A 20606-nucleotide genomic window follows, 5' to 3' on the forward strand; every position below is an offset into this window, starting at 1 on the left:
ATGGATGTAATTCTTGTTACCGGCGAGTATGTGTTAAAATAGTCAAGACCTTCTCGCTGTCTAAATCATTTGACAACAAGTCTTGCCTTGTATTTGTCAATAGTACCATCGTCTTTCATTTTCTTCTTGAAACATTTAGAACCCAATGTTTTGTTACCTGGAGGAAGATCAACCAATTCCCAGGTATGGTTGCTCAATATGGATTCTATTTCACTATTGACAGCTTCTTTCCAATATTGTGCTTCTGAGGAAGACATTGCTTCCTTGAAGGTACGAGGCTCATTTTCTAGCAGGAAAGTCAGAAAATCTGGACCGAATGAAGTAGATGTCCGTTGACATTTACTTCTTCTTGGATTTTCCTCATTAGGCATACCATCTATTATTTCTTCCCGAGGTCGTTTTGACTTTTGGTAGGTCAATTCACTTTACTTTTTATACGGATAAATAGTTTCAAAGAATTCAGCATTATCTGATTCTATTATTGTATTAACGTGAATCTCAAGATTTTCTGATTTATGAACCAGAAAACGATATGCCTTGCTATTGGTTACATATCCAATAAATACACAATCAACCGTTTTTGGACCTATCTTAACCCTTTTAGGTTTAGGAACTTGTACCTTAGCTAAACACTCCCACACTTTGAAGTATTTCAAGCTGGGCTTCCTTCCATTCCATTTTTCATAAGGAATGGACTGTATTTTACTATGAGGTACACGGTTGCTTATTCGGTTAGCTGTAAGTATAGCTTCCCCCCACAAGTTCTGTGGTAAACCAGAACTTATCAACAACGCATTCATCATCTCTTTCAACGTTCGATTCTTTCTCTCCGCAATTCCATTAGATTGTGGAGAGTAAGGGGCAGTTGTTTGGTGAATAATGCCATTTTCCAAACATATTTCTTCAAAAGGAGATTCATATTCGCCACCCCTATCACTTCTTATCATTTTGATCTTTTTATTTAGTTGTGTTTCAACTTCACTCTTGTATTGCTTGAAAGCATCAATTGCCTCATCTTTACTATTAAGTAAATAAATATAGCAATATCTCGTGCTATCGTCAATAAAAGTAATAAAATACTTTTTCCCACCGCGAGATGGTGTTGACTTCATGTCGCAAATATCTGTGTGAATTAAGTCTAAAGGACTTGAATTCCTTTCAACGGACTTATAAGGATGCTTAGCATACTTTGATTCCACACATATTTGACATTTGGAATTAATGCAATCAAATTTTGGCAATACTTCTAAATTTATCATTTTTCGCAATGTTTTGAAGTTGATATGACCTAGGCGTGCATGCCATAAAGTGTTTGACTCAAGTAAGTAAGAAGAAGCATTAACTTTATTGATAGGAATTGCTATTACATTTAGCTTAAAAAGGCCCTCATTCAGGTAACCTTTTCCTACGTACACATCATTCTTACTTAGTACAACACTATTAGAAACAAAAATACATTTGAATCCATTCTTGACAAGAAGTGAGGTAGACACAAGATTCTTGCGAATTTCTGGAACATGGAGAACTTGGTTTAGAGTCACAATTTTTCCCGACGTCATCTTCAACGCAATCTTGCCAACTCCTTCATTTTGGCTGTAGACGAATTTCCCATGAAAATTGTCTCGTCGGGTCCTGCGGGGGCATAGGAAGAAAATAACTCCTTGTTAGCACAAACATGGCGGGTGGCCCCAGAATCAATCCACCATTCTTTAGGATTTCCTACCAAGGTTCATTCAGACAACATAGCACAAAAGTCCTCCATTTCTTCAGCATTTTCAACCATGTTAGCTTGATTCTTCTTCTTCTTATCATTCTTTGGTGCACGACAATCCACGACCTTATGCCCAGATTTTCCACAGTTGTGGCAATTACCCTTGAACTTTTTCTTGCTTGGGTAATTCTTTGGTCCAGAAGCCTTCTTTCTCTTCTTATTTTGTGACGCCTCCTCAACAATGTTAGTCCTTATTATTGTCGAGTTTCCACGTGACTTCTTTTCAGCATTTTTGTTGTCTTCTTCTATCCTCAAACGAACAATCAAGTCTTCAAGTGTCATCTCCTTCCGCTTGTGTTTTAGATAGTTCTTAAAGTTCTTCCACAACGGAGGTAACTTCTCAATGAAAGCGGCGACTTGAAAGGCCTCATTTATGACCATACCTTCAATAATAGATTCATAATTAATAACAAGATAAATCTTATTAATAAAATTATAGATTCGGGTCATACCTTCAGCAAGGAGGTCATGCACAATGACTTGTAATTCTTGGACTTGAGTTATGACCGACCTAGTGTCAATCATCTTGAAATCCAAAAACCTTGCAGCCACGAACTTCTTAAGTCCGGCATCCTCAGTCTTGTACTTTTTCTCAAGCGCATTCCATAACGCTTTTGAAGTTTCCATGACACTATAGACATTGTACAAGCTATCTTCCAAACAACTCAAAATGTAGTTTTTGCACAAGAAATCAGAATGTTTCCATGCTTCAGTTACAACAAATCGTTCATTATCCGGAGTGTCTTTAGCCAGGACCGGAGGATCCTCCTTGATGGATCGCTGCAAACTCAACGTAGTAAGATAGAAGAGCATCTTCATTTGCCAACGTTTGAAGTCAATACCGGAAAACTTTCCGGGTTTTTCTGCTGGTGCCATAGTATGAGCAGGAGTTGAACGGCTTGACGAGGCAGCAACATTCGTAACAGTAGCACCCGTTCCCGCAACATTTCCATTAGTTTGGTTTTCATTCGTCATGTGTCTGTAGAGTTGGAAACAAAACAGAACTTTGTAATCAGTGAAGTTTTGATATCTTCAAACTGAATACCAAACCAAACATACAATACGTAACAATGGTGAAGTTTTTATATACTTCAAACCCGTACGTTTATTATTCCGGTAAAGTTTTGATATACTTTAAACCGGACAGAACAATTATTGGAGTAGAAAGCACGAAGGCTTTAGTCTCCAAACCAGTATACAAAATATAGATAACAGTTTAATACATATTTCAACACAGAAATGTTAGATAAAATTCCTTAAGCTTGTTAATGCTTCTGTGTTAAAACACAAAATTAGAAAGACTGTTAGAAGAAAAACTGGAACAACTGTAAACTATAAGAAATATTCCGAGTCCACAATTTGCTTGTGCGCCCTTAAGGAATTTTAACCCCCTCACACGTTGCCAAGGTAATGGATTAAAGCCTCCCAGGATGAAACGGAATAAACCTTCCTGCAACAGTGGCAATACAAACTGCAGGATACCAACGAACTCAAAGAACGGAGAAAAATCACACTTACGAATTTAGAAGAGATTCTGCGAAAGAGAATGCAGGATTTTTCAGAAGGAAAGAAGTTCTGTAATTTTTCAGTTAATGGAAAAAAAAGCCATGCCTCAGAATTTATAGGCAATTATCGGAAGAGGTGTGATGTCTGTTCAGGAAAAAATATCTGTTCAGGAGGGAAAATTCCATTAAGCAACGTTCAGCAAAGGCTTAATTCTGTTAATGAAATGACTGGCATTTAATTAATTATTTAAATAAATTTTGTCCAAAAAATAATCTTATCGATCGATCATTTGACAAATCCAAATCCAAATCCAAATCCAAAGCCGAAGCCGAGCGAGCGACGACGACGGCGCGAGGGTTCATTCTCTTCAACTCCTTTTAAGAGCTCTAAGAAGTGATCCTATATATATACACACAAATGTAGTGTCCCTCACCAATGAGGGACAAAGTTCATTTGACAAAGCTCACTTGATTCAAATTTTCCAAATTTTTATTTCCCACCAATTCGCAATTCACACTTCTAGTCTTTAAAGCCCAATGGCTTAAAGTCCAACATAGGAGACTTTGCTCTCATCGGCGAATGGCTACACCTTTTCTCAATAGCGATTTTCTCCATTAATCTTGGTCCTAACCTCAATTGCTTTGTCTATTCTTGCTTATGTTCGAAAATTAGGATAAAAGCTAGGATTTTGCTCCTGAATCGGTATAAAAGATTAGGATTTTGATTAGACAGAATTTTAGATGGATTGGGATGAAGAAATGGAGAAGAAAGGTAAAAAGATGAGGAAGAAAAGTGAAACATAAAAAAGAGAGGAGAAAACAAAAAAAAATATATTTTTAAAAAAAAAAAGGCTAATTAGCCGGTAAACACTATGAGATGGGCCATTTTAACGGTTTTTTTGAGCCTTCACGCGTTTTTGACGATTTATTACACACATTATGTCACAAAAGCGACGAAAGAATTTTATTATAAAAGGGATATAATTCAAGGAATTTTGGAAAATATACAATAATTTAAATAGGTAGATGACAAAAGTTTTATAGTTTAAACGGATTTTAGGACATGAACTCTTTATTTTTTTAACCCATGCTTATAAATTAAAGATACGAGAAAAGAACTCGCTAAAAAGAAAGGGAAAAAAGGGGTCAGTCTACTTTGGTTCGATGGAAAAGCGCAAAACGACATCGTAATTATAAGTTTTCAAATATTTCTTGTCATTAAACCCAAGTTTTGTCAGCTACCTTAAAACTTTTGCCAACCGTCTGAAAATCTGGGCTCTGAGTGACACAATCTGATTCTGCTTTTCTCACAACACACACACAGAGAGTTCACACACACACACTCACTGTTTTTGTATATATATAGAAGAAGACAAGATGATGATTCAGGTTCCAGAAAAAAACCCTTCTTCCTGTAAACCCTGCGGCAAAGGTTAGCTGAATTTTACTCTCTTTTCTTCATTTTCTTTTTTTCATACGTTAAACATATATGTGAAGCACTCATTTCATGCCTTAGTGTGTACTACTTAAAATTAGTACCCACATTGAATTAATTAATCAGGAATTCTGATTTTATCTAATTTATTTTTGTTACATTTTCTGGTGTTTGAGAAATTTTAGGCATTGAATAAGCCTGTTTTTGAGAAATTTGCTTTTGATTTTTAGGGATCAAGGTTCCTTTTATCTTTTTATTTTTGTTGTTGAAGGGGTAATTCTGATGTTATCTAGAATTTTAATTTTTACAGGCATTGAATTAATTAACCCGTTTTAGTTTTCAAAATTTTTGTGTGTTGAATGGGGAATTCTGATTTTATCTTTTTTCTTTTTTAACATTTACTAGTGTTTGAGAAATTTTTCTTGAAGGAACTGAATAAGCCTTTTTCTTTATGAAATTTGCTTTTAATTTTTTAAAGGTTTTGGTTAGGGGTCAAGGCTATTTTTTTTCCTTGTTCTTTTTGCTGTTGAAGGGGTAATTCTGATTTTATCTAGAATTTTAATATTTACAGTAACCTGTTTTGAGAAAGTTGCTTTGATTTTTTTAGAGTTTTATGGGTCAAGTTTTTTTTTTCTTTTTATTTTTTGTTGAAGGGGTAATTCTGATTTTATATAAAATACGCATTGGTTAATTATGTTTTTGAGAAATTTGGCTGTTTGAATTATTATTTTTTTCAAGCTCTTTTTTTACCTTGGTAGAAGGGAATTCAGATTTTTTAAAATTGTTTATTCATATGTAATAGAAGCAACAAAACTGAACTTTTTCTTCTTGGCAGGCTGATTTACATTTCTAGAACAGGTAGCATAAAAATGGAAAATTTTTAGTTGACGGGCACACCCATCAATGGCTACTTTGTGTGTGTGTGTGTGTGAGAGAGAGAGTGAGTGAGTGATCCTGTATGTCTGTGTGTGTTATCTTGTGTGTGCGAGTGATCCTTTTTTTTGTGTGTGTGATCTTGTGCTTGAATAAGAAATTGATGCAACCTTTTTTTGTTGTTGAGTTTTTGGAGTTCTCAGATTTCTGATCAGAGGTTGCGCAGATGCTGAATTCAGGCGAAGACAAAAGCAATGTGGTATGCCTAATTTCATGTTATCTGAATCTCAAGCCCGTTATCTAACTTTAAAGTATGATTTTGGATGGACTGATTGTGTGTTCTTGAGGAACGATTGTATTTCTAAGCTACTTGCTCCGAGCAGCAATAAGATATGAGGAAACAGAGAAATAAAGAAAGATCCATTCAAGGAGATCTTAGAACTAGAAAGAAAGATGCAGTGGTCTTATTTTCTTTACATCATCATGTGAAGCCCGGAAGGACATGCAATATTTAACACAAGATAAGACTCACCTTGGTACTTGATACCTCAAAAAGGCGTCTCTTTTTTTCCCTTTGTTTTTCTAATTTGTCTCATCCTCCTTTAGAGGAAGTAATGTTAGAAAGAATGAAGAACATGCTTTTCCTTTTCGCTTGTGCATGTTAAAATGACCAAAATCTACCTCTAACTGTAACTTCTTGAGAAGAGCAGTACTGTATTGAAAGCTTTGTTTTGATTTTTGGATTACTAGTGTCTTTGATGCTGAACTAGAGACCATTGTGGAAGAGAGTCGTAGTTCTAATGTGTGTATATGCCATTCTTATCAAAGGCAGAAAGCACAAAAAAACAATGAGGTCTGTTGGGGCTTTAAGCGCAAAAAAAGCTTGAGTTTTAGGAAGAAAAACACATGGAATAAAAGAGAGAATGAAATTGAAGAATAATAAAACTATGGACAAAGGAATTAAACTTTTTTAACAATTACTTGAGAATTTTATTATTTAATGTCGCCTCTTCAGGACATCGCCCATTTACGATATGCATATGACTTAGTGCCTTGTGACTGCACTAAAGCGCTAGCTAAGTGAGATGAAGCCGGCAGCCCGGCGCGCAAAGCATTCCCCATTCACGCAGGATCTGGAGAAGGGCCGTACTCCAAGGGGTGTGGGATGAAGCGCGCAACCTATTTTTCGCGTAACTTGCGGGTTTAAGCGCGCATTAAAGAAGTTTTTGACAACAGTGACATGCACATACAATTTGCTTTCGTAATGTTTAAAGTAATTATAGTCGTTGGCGCTTCATGGTAAACTTGATGTTCCAACTCGAGAATTCAAGTGTTATTTTCACCGAAGGAGTATCAAACTGAATTGAAAGTCATAAGATTTGTTAAGGGTTTTAGTCGAAGTCTTAGTAGCGGTAGATTCTAAATTGTCAATTATTGAAGTAATCTTCTGTATTATGGAATAACATTTCTACAAATTTTCTGTGCACAGTAAACCATCCATATATAGATAGAATTCCACTTTGAATATAATATGTTTGGTATTTTTTTAATAACATAACATGAATTTTTGTAATTGAGGTATGCTTAATTTAGTTGGGGTACCACAATTATTTATCAAAAAAAAAAAAAAAATAGAAAAAGAAAACTTAGGATCAAACTTTTGGTGTGTGTTAAGTGACCCATCGATAGAGGGAAGGTTTGGGCAATCCTCATCTACTGAACTAGCTTTCGGGTTTGAGTTAGACTTAAGGTTCATTTCATAATATGGTATTAGAGTAGACCCCTATTCTTGGTTTATCTAATGTTGAGCCCCCAATGTACTTGGGACTCTACTTATTATTTTTCCGCAAAACTACATAACACCGTTCATGAGTGAAACCTTGCAGAATACCCAATTACCCTCCATGAACTCCAAGTCTCGATGTCGCTTGTCCAAATAGGACTTTTGACGACTTTAAGCGGTTTTCAACCTTTCCTGAGTGAGATTGATTTTTTCCATGGCTTAGTAGGCTAAGTCGGGGCTCACCAATAAAGCTCTATGTAGTGGTGCTCCATTGCAATATTTGAACCTATACCATAAAGGTAAATGGGGTGAGTATGAAAATACCCCGTAAGTCTCCTCGACTTTCGTCTAAACGATAGGACAAATTTTTTGAGATTTTATTAATTTACATGAGAAATATGGTTTTTATATTAAAGTGCATGTTTGGGGAAGGGGTGTTAAGTGTGAGCATTGATTGAGGAGATGAGTTATGTCTCCTTATATGGTTTTAGGCAATTCTCAACTTGTGAAATGATTTTTGGAGTTAAGTTAGGTTCATAGTATCTTCTAAAACAACGTGACCTTGAAAATAACCAATTTTAACTTTTATTGAATCAATACCTCTTTAGTCTCTTCTTTTTATTTGACACTTTACCAATAACCTTTATTTTATTAAAAGCAGATCCTTTAAAGGATTAATTCTCTTAGAGTTGAAATTCCTATTGTTGACCTACTTAAAATGAATGGAGTTATACTATTATGGAATAACTTTTACACTCATATAAAGCTTTCGTGATAGGTAGGTTCGCATTTCCTTTTAGACATGTTGTCAAAAGTGGAAAATGTGGAAAGATGCCAAGATTCGCCGGAGATTTAAAGACAAAGAGCAATGAAAGCATGAGATTTTGTAAGGCACAAATAAAGAAAAGTATAGTATATATTGTCGACATGTCTGACCATCTCATCAGAAGGTTAAGCTGTCAGAGAGAGCAGGTTTTGATTCTGGGAGATGGAGTTCATACTTTATCTACTTAATTATGTCTTCTATATGCCACTTCATGTGAGGGTGTGATTCTTTTTTTTTTTTTAATGGTCCAAGCATGTGGAAGTTCTTTTTGAGAGCGGGTGGCAATGAAAGTCAAATCTAGGACCTTTGTTTATTTTGATACCATGATGAATTATGGGATGCAACAGAAAATAATTATAAAGATAAACAACAAAACATTTAAGCAACTACTAACGGTTAATATATCGCATTAACAACTATATTTTTATTACTTAGCACTAGTCTTTCAATATAGAGCCGATGCATGATAAGGTGCAGACTTTAGTGGCAATTAGTGCCTGCACTGAAGTGCCGCCTAAGCGAGAAGTTTCCATCTATGCTGCACCTAGCTTCAAGGTTTAACATAACAAATTATTTGTAGTGACCTTAGATTTGAGCTCCCAATTTTCTTCAAGCAAGTCAAACTAAGAACCTAAGTTGCTCGGACTCTCCAAAAATGTTGCCGCACCCGTGTTGGATCCTCCTAAAATACACTACTTTTGGAGGATCCGACACGCACCCGACGGCATCTTCCGAGAGTCCGAGCAACATAGCTAAGAACTTATTTTAAAAATAATGTTTTTTATACCGTAACCAATTAAGTTGACCTTGAATATGAACCTTGAAAAGCTCCATAAATATGTCAGCATGATTAATGACTTCATGCAACTGATCTTCTTAAAGAGAACTGACTATTCGTAATTCGATTTGTCCAAGTTTTACTACGCATGACGATTGGGAAATTAATATGTCTAGCTTGTTTGAACTTTTCTCTGCGATTTTCATCTTTCCGTCATTCTTGAATTTGATTCATCATTGTTCCTAAGGTGGGTGAACATTGGTTAAGAAAAGGTTTTGCACCACCATCAATTTTTAGACATGGACCGGTGCTTTTGGAAATTGGGTTTACTTAATATATTTATCTACTTCACATTAGCAAAGTGATCATTTGATAACTCAGACGTAATTATGTGGATGTATTTATTTAAAGACAATAAATCTAAAGCTTTCTTGTAAGCGACAAGATGATGTTTCCTTACATAAAAGCTTCTGTTACTAGTATAACAGATGAAAAGCTAATTCTAGTTATTCCAAATGATCTTCTTAGGTATGGGGAACTTATCTTGGTAGAGCCTAGTTATTAACAGTAATTACTAAATTTGGGCTTGTGAATCTGTTACAGAGGAAAAAAGTGTCATGTCAGATTTGGTGATAACTAAATAAAAATGAGTAAGTAATTGATACTCTATGAAACACCTACTCTGACCATCATAGTCAGAATAAAGCATTTGAATTCATTATATGAAGCTGGTAAAAAGCTGTTTATGATAATAGTTTTAAACAAGTCTTTAGATTAATAGTTTAAGTATGAAAAAGTAGACAATTTAGTAAGGTGTTGCATCACACATGAGATGTAGAACTCAATGTTAACTTGTTAGCTTGAATGGTTGGAGGGAGGTTTTCTATTCAAGGAAAGCCATTTTTAGATGGATAAAAAAGAAAAGTACGTGAATTTTGTTAGAGCAAAGAGACTGAGTTTTTTCTTAAATGCCTTTAAGAAAGTGCCAGTTGTGAAACTTTAATGATGTAGCTTTGCCTTGTTTAGTCATAAATGGGCCTATTGATGATATATCTTAATTTTTTAACCACTTTTCACTAGAATAACTATTTCTAAAAGGAACAGTCTATTTTTGACGCTTAGTAAATTAGATTCACTGTTCTACTATCAAATTTTGTCCGTGTCTGAACACAAGAAAAGTAGAAAAAGTGATGGAGCTGTAAAATCGTTCTCTTAACCCCCTTGCCCCTTTTGTATACGGTGAAAAAGAAGAACAATGAATAAGGGAAAAACGAAGATCGGAGAGAAAATTTTGAGGAAGCAAGAGTTAGAATTTTATGAATTACCTTCTTCGAGAAGATCTAATCAAAATCAGATCCGTCGCAGGAGGGCATTTCAAACAACTATCTTGGTCTGATTTTAGTTGTTTGATTTCGAATGTTGAGAACCATACTCCTTTTGGCATTTGATATATCTAGATACCCATTGACAAGTTAGATGCATGCACTCATCTTTTATTTAGCATTTCTAACTTATTTTAAAAATTATTTATTTCTATTTAAGTCTTGCAGTCTCGACGACGCTTTCCTTGGGTTTAATGGGAAAAGATTGAATGAGTTTAGATCTAAAGCTTGCCATTTCTATGTGATATAATTATTGATTCTAAATGTATTCTTCCTTTTTATGATGGTGGTGGTGGCCCGGCCAGCTTGCGCGTTCCTCGAGTATTCCACCTGGTACATGCTACCTCCCACAAGCACATGTACCGGGTAACTCTGTCCATCAACGCTTAGGCAGATGGGAAGAAATCACCTAGTATTTTTTTCCTCCTCTAGTATTCTAGATCATTTATGCTGCTTTCATGTGACGATGTGGACTTGACTTGGTGCGACACTGTGGACTTGCTGAAATCACGAGAAGACTGAACTCGGCAAACCGATGATAAGAGTGCAGCATTTTGAACATGTATATATACTACATGTCGGCTCAATTATAAATAAATAAAAATTAGTAGGATTTGAATCCTGAGATTGTCGGTTGGTATATACCTGTCAATAGCTGTGCTATTTTAAAAAGAATAGTAATTGGTAACACTCATCCACCAAAAAAAGAGAGAAAGATTGGTAACATACCAACACACCCCTACCAGGGTTTCGAGGCATTGGCTCGAATGTGAAAATTTGAAGACATAAATTTAAGAAAATTAGAAACAGTTTTGAGGATATTATATTCTGTTAAGTACTTATGTGGGTTTGATATTATTGGACAAAAAAGGCGCATCTTGGAAATTGGGTAGTTTTCAGCATTTTTTTTCTAGTAGACCCTGCTGCTTTTACTTGTATTGACCATTTAAGCAGGTGATATTGAGTCAACACATGTCTAGAGTACTCGACTTCGTTCTTGCCTTCTAACTAACTAGTTGGAAGCTCTAGTTCCTCAACAAAGTCAGGTTCTTTCTCTCGACAAAAGTAGGCATATTGAGAAATGTTGATGAAAAATAAAGCACTTATACACTCTTTTGGGACTATATTGAGCCCTTTCAGAAGAAGAAGCTATAGTCATACACATCGTACAGTTCCACCACTGTCTTAGTGCTGCTGTTTTAAATTAAATTTACTTATGAAAATAGTGGGCTTATTGAATATCCTAGTGGTTTGGCTGGGTAATGTGACGGTTGCTGCATTCAATTGTACCTTATTATCGAATTACTTCATCTGCCCTTCCATCAAAACATGGATGCACACGTCGGTTACATTGTTTATGTAATCAATTAGCTATATGATATTTGATTTGCTTATTGTCAGTCATATATTTGCTAGACTAAAACTGTATAATAATGTTTATGGAGCCAGTATAATAAATGCAGCCCATTTGCTCATACATAAGTGATTTTCCATTACAGTATGCCATTCTATGTATATCAAGTGACGAGGTGAATTATTTTTGTTTTTTTGAAGGTCCAACTGCCTGAAGGAGTAACGCCATTTATACATATTAATCAGAATGAGTTTCTAGGGCGAAAGTGAGCTCAATTCCCTTCTTTGCTTCTTTTAATTATGATCTCTCTGCCAATTGCTGCATTCTTTCTTTTGGTAATTATGAGTACCACTTGAATGGTATGTGGCTATAGTCACGATCCAAACATCTTAGTTTCGGATATCAAAGATCTGGAAACTGTGGCTATACGAAAGAGATTGGTTCCTTAATACTATTTTCACTGGTAAGATAAAACTAGACCCCCCAAAAAAAAAACTTTGATTAATTGTTGTACCCTGTTCCATGCAGAGGCGGATCCAGGATTTAAATTCTATAGGTTCAAGTTTTAAGATTTTTAACATTGAACCATTATATTTTTAAAGTTATGGGTTCAAATCTATTATTTTTGCAAATTTAATGAAGTTTTACACATTAATTTCTCCTCCGCGTCGAAAGTTATGGGTTCAATTGAACCCGTAACTACCACACTGCATCCCCCTCTGGTTCCATGTTGTGCCAAGGATGCTGTGGAAGTATGAATCTAATGGCAAGAAAATGAGTAGAAGAAGAAATTTAAACTCCAGTTTATGATTATCTGGTCAAGCTTAAAGGGAAGAACTTTCTGTGAGTCGAAACTAATATTGTATAATGCTTATGTTTCATCTTTTTCTTTGATCTATAGAATGGAGAAGCATAATTTCTTTCTGTAATAGAGAAATAAATTTCTTTTTCATACCTAAGAAAGTTTTCGTGTCCTACATGCTCATTTTGTTATGGCTTTCTGTCTTTCAAGATTGAAGCTTCTGATGCCTTAACTTGAATCCCAAATAATCACCATAAAGAAGACAAAGAAAACCTGTGCCCCAAAAGATGCATACCTTGATCCGTTCACCTTGATTTAGTTCAGTCAATTTTAATGTGGAATGTTCTGTTGTCTTACAGACATAAGAAGCTGAAAGAAGAGGATATCGCTATTTGTGAGTGCAAGTATGATGCCAGTGATCCTGAAAGTGCATGTGGAGAAGGATGCTTGAATGTACTGACCAGCACTGAATGTACACCAGGATACTGTCATTGTGGTGAGAATTGCAGGAATCAGGTAAATTAGATGATTCCGTTAATTAGTTGAACATTCTCTCTGATGTTTCTCTTTATTAGTACACTTTACAGTGGTCTTCCTGATGCCTAAACTTGCAACAGATTTTATGGGAAGTGCACCAAATTTGTGTTACCATTATGTGTTGAGAAAGAGAGTGAAAGTAGTGGTATTTTAGAACTTCTATGATAAGCTCAAAAAAGCCATGTCAATTGTCACACCATTACCTTTCTTAGTGCTATTCTAATAATTACCTTCTGAAGGAAAAAACCATGTCACACCATTTTTATAGCTTCTCCTTGGTGTTTATTATTTGTGGATGGGTGTATAGATTTTTTTTTTTGGAAAAGGTGAATGTTTTATTGATAGAAGGTACCAAGATGGTACAACCGTACAAGTAGTACAATTACAATAACAAAGGGAATGCAGATCAGAACATAAAGAACATAAATATTACATCTACTGTCTGCCCCCTGGCAAGTCCAAGAAATCCATATACTCATTTGTGCTACCAATAAGACTACCCTTACACCATAAGAAAAGATTCTGCAAACATTTGTTCTTAATTCTAGAAATGTGGTCTCTTTGTCCTTCAAAACAAGCTCTATTCCTCTCCAGCCATAAGATCCAAAATATGCATATAGGAATAGTATTCCAAATCTGTTGCAAGCTTTTCTGAATCCTCTGCCCTTGCCAGCACTCGAGTAGGCCCCTTATGCTATTAGGTATTGCCCAAGAGACACCACAGATACTCAGAAAAAGGTCCCAACATTGTCTTGAAATTCTACAGTGCAGAAAAAGCTGTTCAACTGATTCCTGAACCTCCTCACATAAGTAGCACCTGTTAGCCAGGAGAAAACCTCTTCTTTGGAGATTTTCTTGAGTTAAACAGACTCCCCAAATTACAATCCAACCAAAGACCGCTACTTTTGCAGGGGCTTTTGTCTTCCAAATCATCTTCCATGGCCAATTATGTTCACAATAGCATGTCTGCCTCATCAACAACTTGTAGCAATTATTCACATAGAACTTTTTATCCTTGCTATTTTTCCAGACCAGAGAATCCCTTTTATTAGTGTCAATATGCACTGTTTCTAGTTGTTGCATCATCTGACAGAATCCTTCTATCTCCCAATCATTCAAGTTTCTTCTAAAATTAACTTGCCAACCTGAATCTGAATAAAATTCAGCTATAATAGTACCTTCCTTGTTGATAGAATAGTTATAGAAAGTTGGGAATCTGGTTCCTAAGCTCTCATTGCCTATCCATGTATCAGTCCAGAACCTGAACCTTGCACCATTGCCCACTTCTAAACTGGTATGAGAAAAGAATTCATCCCATAACCTGATTATGTTCTTCCAGACCCACCCTTTTGTGTGAGAGTTAGTTAAACTTGGTCTCCATCCCTCCTTTACTCCATGAACATCTTCAATTATTTGCTCCCAAAAAGCCTCATCTTCTGTACTATATTTCCATAGCCACTTGAAGAGCAAACTTTTGTTGTGCATTTTCAAGTCTCTAACGCCCAGTCCTCCCCATTTTTAATCCCTTATGACCTTATCCCATTTGATTAGATGCATCTTTCTCTTTTCAGCACAACCTTCCCGTAGGAACTTATTCCTTAAGGAGTTCAGCTTTTTTTCAACACCAACTGGTGATGTAAACATTGCCATCATATAAGTGGGAATCCCGTCAAGTACACTATTTTATAAAAATACTTCTTTGGAACTAGAAAACTATCAAAAAAGGAAAAAAAGGAAAAAAATAAATGCTGCAAATTTTGAGAAAAGCTTTTATGCAGTCCTGAAACTATTCAACCAAGAACCGCCAAAAGCATTTCTACAACCAATCCTGAAATTATTCTACCATAAACTTTTTCTAAAACTAGCTTTAAACCATCTTATCATCCTAAAAAGGTCAAAGCATCTCCTCCCTGCATGGTGTGCAAAGGTTCAAAGCACTTCAACATGCTGTTCCTCATTTATTTCATGGGACAGCTTTATCTAGTTTCTTGTCTTGGCAGTTTTCCATGCTTTTACTTCTATATTTTTCTTCTTTATCAGCGTCCTTATGCTACCTTTTCCTATGCGCATCATGGGACTCATCCTCATACCCAAGTAGATCACCGGCTATTATTCTAAACATTTCCCTCTCTATCAGCCACTAAGAAATCAAGTTCTTCATATCAATCTGGCACAGAGAGCTTCTAGTGGAAGTGTTCTTCTTCGATAAACAAACCTTTTTTAAATAAGTGTGCTATAACTGAACCTGTTTTACCTTCCTCCATCATCTTTGCTTTCCGTCACCCACCCTCTTTTAAGATGAACCATCAGATTGGAGGCCTATGGCAAACTGTTTCCTGCATCTACTGCTTTATGAGTGTCCATTTGTTGCTTCTCTTCTTTCACCTTCCATTGGGTAAGTTTTGCCCACTTCAAGCCACTTCTGTACCGTAAAACTATTCTAAAATACAGGTTTATTCAACAATGCTTGTTCTCCTGGCCTACTAGTGATTTCTTCCCATACAGGGCTAGGGGTAGCCCTCATATTCTTTGATTGATAATTCTACACATCCTTTCTTACAACTGATGTAGAATTATTCTTGAACTTTTTTACTTTTTTCTTTTCTGGTTGGTTTGAGGAAGACTTAATTCCTTAATATTTCGTACCAGTTGTTCAATCCACATTTCTTCAGTTATTGACAGACATGTGAAGTCAATGGACTACCCATTTAGCAGTACATGTGATCGAGTCATTGACGCTATCATGCCGACCACATCAGCAATGCATTGCACATCACTAGTCTCTATCCATCAATTGCTACATAAACAGCCACATTAATTAACATGTCAAGTAAACATTTCATGTTGACTAACCTGTCTTGTTATTTCATTCTAGTAAACCTGTCGAATCAAGTCTTGTTGTCAGCAAAAATTTCTAGAGATCAAGTATTCGTGTGGTAAGAGCGGCGCATATGATCTATTACTTGCCTGTTCAAAAAATAAACTTGATTGTGATAGCTAGAATGTGTTTATACTTTTCTTATATGTACAGGATTGATTGTACAAATTTTATATGAAATATTCTTAATGGTTGTATTATAAGTCTATAATTAGGCATCTATGTAACTAGGAAATCTTCCTTGTTTTCTGTAGGCTAAACTCCTATAAGGAGCTCTATTTTATGTTGTAAATCGCTAACTAGTGAACATTTTCTCCCTTCTTTTCTCTCGTTTCATACCTTTGATTAAAAACATCTTTTGGCTGTTAAAAACACCATATGTTGCTCATTCTAGAGGTTCATGTGTGATATGAGGAAGTTGAGTTGTATAAAATTTTCATCCTATGCTCGTGCAGTAAAGAGTGTTATTGTTACATGTATGACACCCTAGTATCTGCTCTTTATAACTGTAAGTAGTGACTCATTTGTTTAAAGATTTGGTTGTAGCAAGAAGGTTCTTTGAAAAGGTGTGATATTTGGGTTGGTTGATGTTTTGTGATAAAATACAACTATCAAGTACTCTGGCAATCTGTATATTTGTACAGCAGGTTTCCTATTTTATCGTGGTGTGGTTAGATGATGCTTTGGAATTTAGTGGTTCATCTATCAAATATGTCAAGGAACTGGGAATCACTGTTTGGTTGAACTTGCTTTGTTCCGAGCAGCTGCTGTAAAGCATAATTGCTTTTAGTTTTTTTCCTAGTTATTCCTTGATAAACAAAAACCTAAAATTAAAAATAATTTCTGCTTGTCATTTTGTTATTTGTGTTTAGAATTTTCTTTCTTCACTTAAATTTATCCTTTGAAAGATACAGAGTGAGTATCATTTTAGATATTTTTAGGTATGTTGTTTTGAAGTGTTTTGCTTTCTATCCACAGAGATTCCAGAAATGTGAATACGCGAAAACCAAGTTGTTCAGGACTGAAGGGCGTGGTTGGGGTCTTTTAGCTGATGAGAATATAAAGGTAATTCTGCAGAAGCGACCAGCCTATTTTCTTTTCGGGTGACCAATTAATTTTTATAGCATAGTTTCCACATATAAAAAGATTTTTCTTTCTTTTACTTTTTCCTATAAAAGAATTTTCTTTTGTTGACAATCACGTGAAGAGAAAATGTCCGTAGCTGAGCCTATCAAATTTGAGTTCTCTGCAATATATCAGAGGCTTTTGCTCAGTAACTGTAATTATGGCTTATTCTTAATTAGCTGCAATCAACCAATTGTTCCTCTCTTTACATGATTAGGCTGGACAGTTTATCATTGAATACTCTGGAGAAGTGATATCATCTGAAGAAGCAAAGAAAAGGTCTCAGGCTTATGAAGCTCATGGTAAGTTATCAGCATTGGGGATGGTTGTCAATGCATCTACAGATCACTACTACAATTTCGCATGATTTGTGCAGGGCTTAAAGATGCATACATAATTTCTCTGAATGCTAACTATTTCATTGATGCCACTCGGAAGGGAAGTTTTGCAAGGTTCATAAATCATTCATGGTAAGTGCTGAAATGTCAGCTGTCAAATTGTTAAAAAGTTAAATAAGATACAGATCTTGGTAAGTCAGTGCCTCAGTGGCATATTATTATGGTTAATTGGTGTGGAATGACAACACTGATACTGTGTTCCTGAATTTCCCAGCCATCCAAATTGTGAAACAAGGAAATGGACGGTGTTAGGGGAAACAAGGGTAGGAATATTTGCAAAGCAAGATATATCTGTTGGAACGGAGTTAGCATATAACTATAATTTTGAGTGGTATGGGGGTGCAACTGTTCGTTGTCTATGTGGAGCTGCAAAATGTTCTATATTTCTGGGTGCCAAGTCTCAAGGATTCCAGGTAACATATGGTTTCTTGTGAATTGTTATATCTAGAATGCCCTTTATAGCATCATTTCACTTATTCCTTCTTGCCCGAATTCAAACAAACAAACAGATTTATGATTTATGCATATAGATTGAATTTGCTAGTCACATACCACAATCGGCGAGTCACATGTTGTAGTATGGTGTATCATTACAAAAATCAGTTTCTTTATGGTAGAGGGAGTAATATGGTACCTTTCTCAACAAAAAAATGTGGTAAAGGTGCTCATATTGATAAACGTAACCCGGGGGGAGGGGGGGGGGGGGGGCAGCTGCCTTTTGGCATATGCTTTTTTCTGTTTTCTAGAGAATTGTAGATGTTTCTAAATTCAATATCAGTCCGTGAATCACATTTCTTATTCTTTTGTTGCCTTCTTTTTCTTGGCGCAGGAGTACAACCATGTCTGGGAAGATGGGGATGTCAGGTAATGCTCAACTTTGTTTGTTGTAGTAGTTCTTACAAATCCTGAGCTTCGTGTTCTATTAACTTGATTTTGTTTGATCTGTTGATACCTTAATGCAATAGGCAGTGGATCTGAAAACGTAAAAGTCAATGAAAGTGAAAACCTAAATAAAGTGTCTGAGCTGTGTTAGATTTGCAATTTTCTCCTCATCTATTTTCCTCTTCTGTTTGTTTCTTTTAATTTTTTTTTAAAATTTGGTAATTGTGTTGTTCTTAAAGGGACATCTAATAAAATTGGAACGATACAAAGAAGATTAGCATGGCCCGCGCAAGGATGGCATGCGCAAATCAAGAAATGGTCCAAAATTTTCAACTTGTTTGGGGCTGAGGCGTAATTGTTGTTGTTGCTATTTGTGTTCTTCCTTGTGTTGTTAACTCAAAAAAAGAATCAATTTTTTTTTTTTTTTTTTTTTTTTTTTTTTTTGTGAATTACGAAAAAGGAATTGGACCTTTGGGTTCACAACTGAGAGACTGGACTTGTATGTTTTTTCTTAGAAGACTTAAAAGTAGTCTTGCATTCAGCATATTGTCCTAAATCTTCAAAGTTTTAGATTTATCTCCAGTAATTCTTCAGGAACTGACCTCTTTCCATTACTTTTACATCTTCATTCTCTCTTTAAAAAAGAAACATTAGTGACACCATTCAAACCTCGGTAGATAATATAACTATGAAATGATAGATGGTATGGAGAGAATATACTATTTTCTGAGACATTGCATGTTTAAGTAATAAGGGACTGATCGTTGGATTTCCTCAGCTTCCTACTGTGATGTAAAGGAACTGCTTTGCGTGTAGTTTGGCACAAACTTCGTGCTTCTATTTATAAAATCTTACCATTCTCAACAAGAAAAATAAAATAAGGGACTGCTTGCTGATATACAAAGCGTAGCTAATATCCAGATGAAGCGTGTTTCGTTTTGGTTCAGTGTTGGAGGACATAAGATTTACTTTCTAACCGAATGATATAATTAAGGCAGTTCACTTATTTGTCAACTGTAATAGGAGAAAAATCTCACCTAGTGCTTTACTAGTTTCATCGGAGAAAATTCCCAAAGATATTGTAGTTTGGTGCTACAGCTTTTACAACATTCTTTTTAATTATTGAATATTTGTTTCAATCTGGCTAATCTTAATGCAGATATTCAGTGGAGGAAGTTCCACTTTATGACTCAGCAGAGGATGAACCTTTTCCAGTGATCTCTGGAATTGGAACTAGTGGAGGAAATGAGCACACTATGTGCAAGTTGGAGCTAAATGCTGTGGAACCGCATTATTCAGCTCCACCCGGCAGCATCGAAGTAAAAGCAATGACCACTGAGGTGAATGAGCAGGGTCAGTTGTATCCTATAGATATCCAGCAACAACTTCAGCAGGCAAATCCAATATCTCGCATCCGAAGTAATAGCACATCTAGGAATTATAATATTGGATCTGGTTCAACACCAAAGAAGAAGTCTCAACATATTCCCAAGCGAAAGGTCAAATCTTCCAGCCGTAAGCAAGTGAATGATGGCGATTTTGCTAAAATGTTTGCATCAAAGGAAGCACGGGAAGAAGTTACTAAATATGAGGTATGATCCCTTTTTCTTTGTCACATATCATGGTGTAGGCAACTATAAATCCACTCTATCGACTTATTCTTTCATGTTCTTTCCTGGGCTTGGCAAAGAAACTAAGGTTTTAACTCCATTTAACTTGATGAGATCTTCTTTCGGTAAAGTTATGGATTTACGAGAATGTGCTCTAAGGAATAGTATATCTTTAATGTTAACTCCAAATTCGCCTCGTTGCGCCAACCATATTTTATGTGCTCTCTCAATCTTCTCTCTTGTTCGTTTTATATATTGTTATGGTCTGTGGATATTACTTTATTTAATTTTGTGGTTCGCAGTGGAACACAGTTCTATTCTGTTATACACAGCATATTGATGGCCATATTTATACTCCTACACACTACAACAATACCAATGTTTTACTGATTACTTAACTCTCCGCATTTCTCAGCCTGAGTTCCTTTTTCTGTTGGACCATAGCAACACTGTCTGCTATGTTTTCAGATGTTTTATAACAGTAACGGTATTGTAGTAGTGCGTAGGAGTTTTCAAAATGTAGAATGGTGATGTGTTGTTGAAAATCCTTAGAAGTTGGAAATGTTTTTAGCATTTTTTCAGTGGATTTGGATCATTATCTGTTCTTTATCACTTGCGAGAGATAAGAGGGAACGAGAAAACCTGAAAGAGGGGTTTGTTGGGGGGG

At 35.7% G+C, this 20606-nt stretch overlaps 1 protein-coding gene across 1 annotated transcript in view; it reads left to right on the top strand.

Annotated features, from left to right (window-relative positions):
• The first annotated feature begins 4509 nt into the window (after positions 1-4509).
• LOC109238454 (histone-lysine N-methyltransferase ASHH1-like) overlaps positions 4510-20606 on the top strand; it is a 22981-nt gene continuing 6884 nt past the window's right edge. Inside the window, 10 exon segments of the mRNA XM_019404927.1 lie at positions 4510-4708; positions 5788-5843; positions 11908-11972; positions 12869-13025; positions 16903-16989; positions 17267-17351; positions 17426-17519; positions 17662-17860; positions 18277-18311; positions 19489-19921. Of these exon segments, the coding sequence (XP_019260472.1) occupies positions 5811-5843; positions 11908-11972; positions 12869-13025; positions 16903-16989; positions 17267-17351; positions 17426-17519; positions 17662-17860; positions 18277-18311; positions 19489-19921 (1188 nt within the window). The 5' untranslated portion in view covers positions 4510-4708; positions 5788-5810.

This window comes from Nicotiana attenuata, unplaced genomic scaffold, assembly GCF_001879085.1.
Source record: "Nicotiana attenuata strain UT unplaced genomic scaffold, NIATTr2, whole genome shotgun sequence".
NCBI classification, from domain to species: Eukaryota; Viridiplantae; Streptophyta; class Magnoliopsida; order Solanales; family Solanaceae; genus Nicotiana; species Nicotiana attenuata.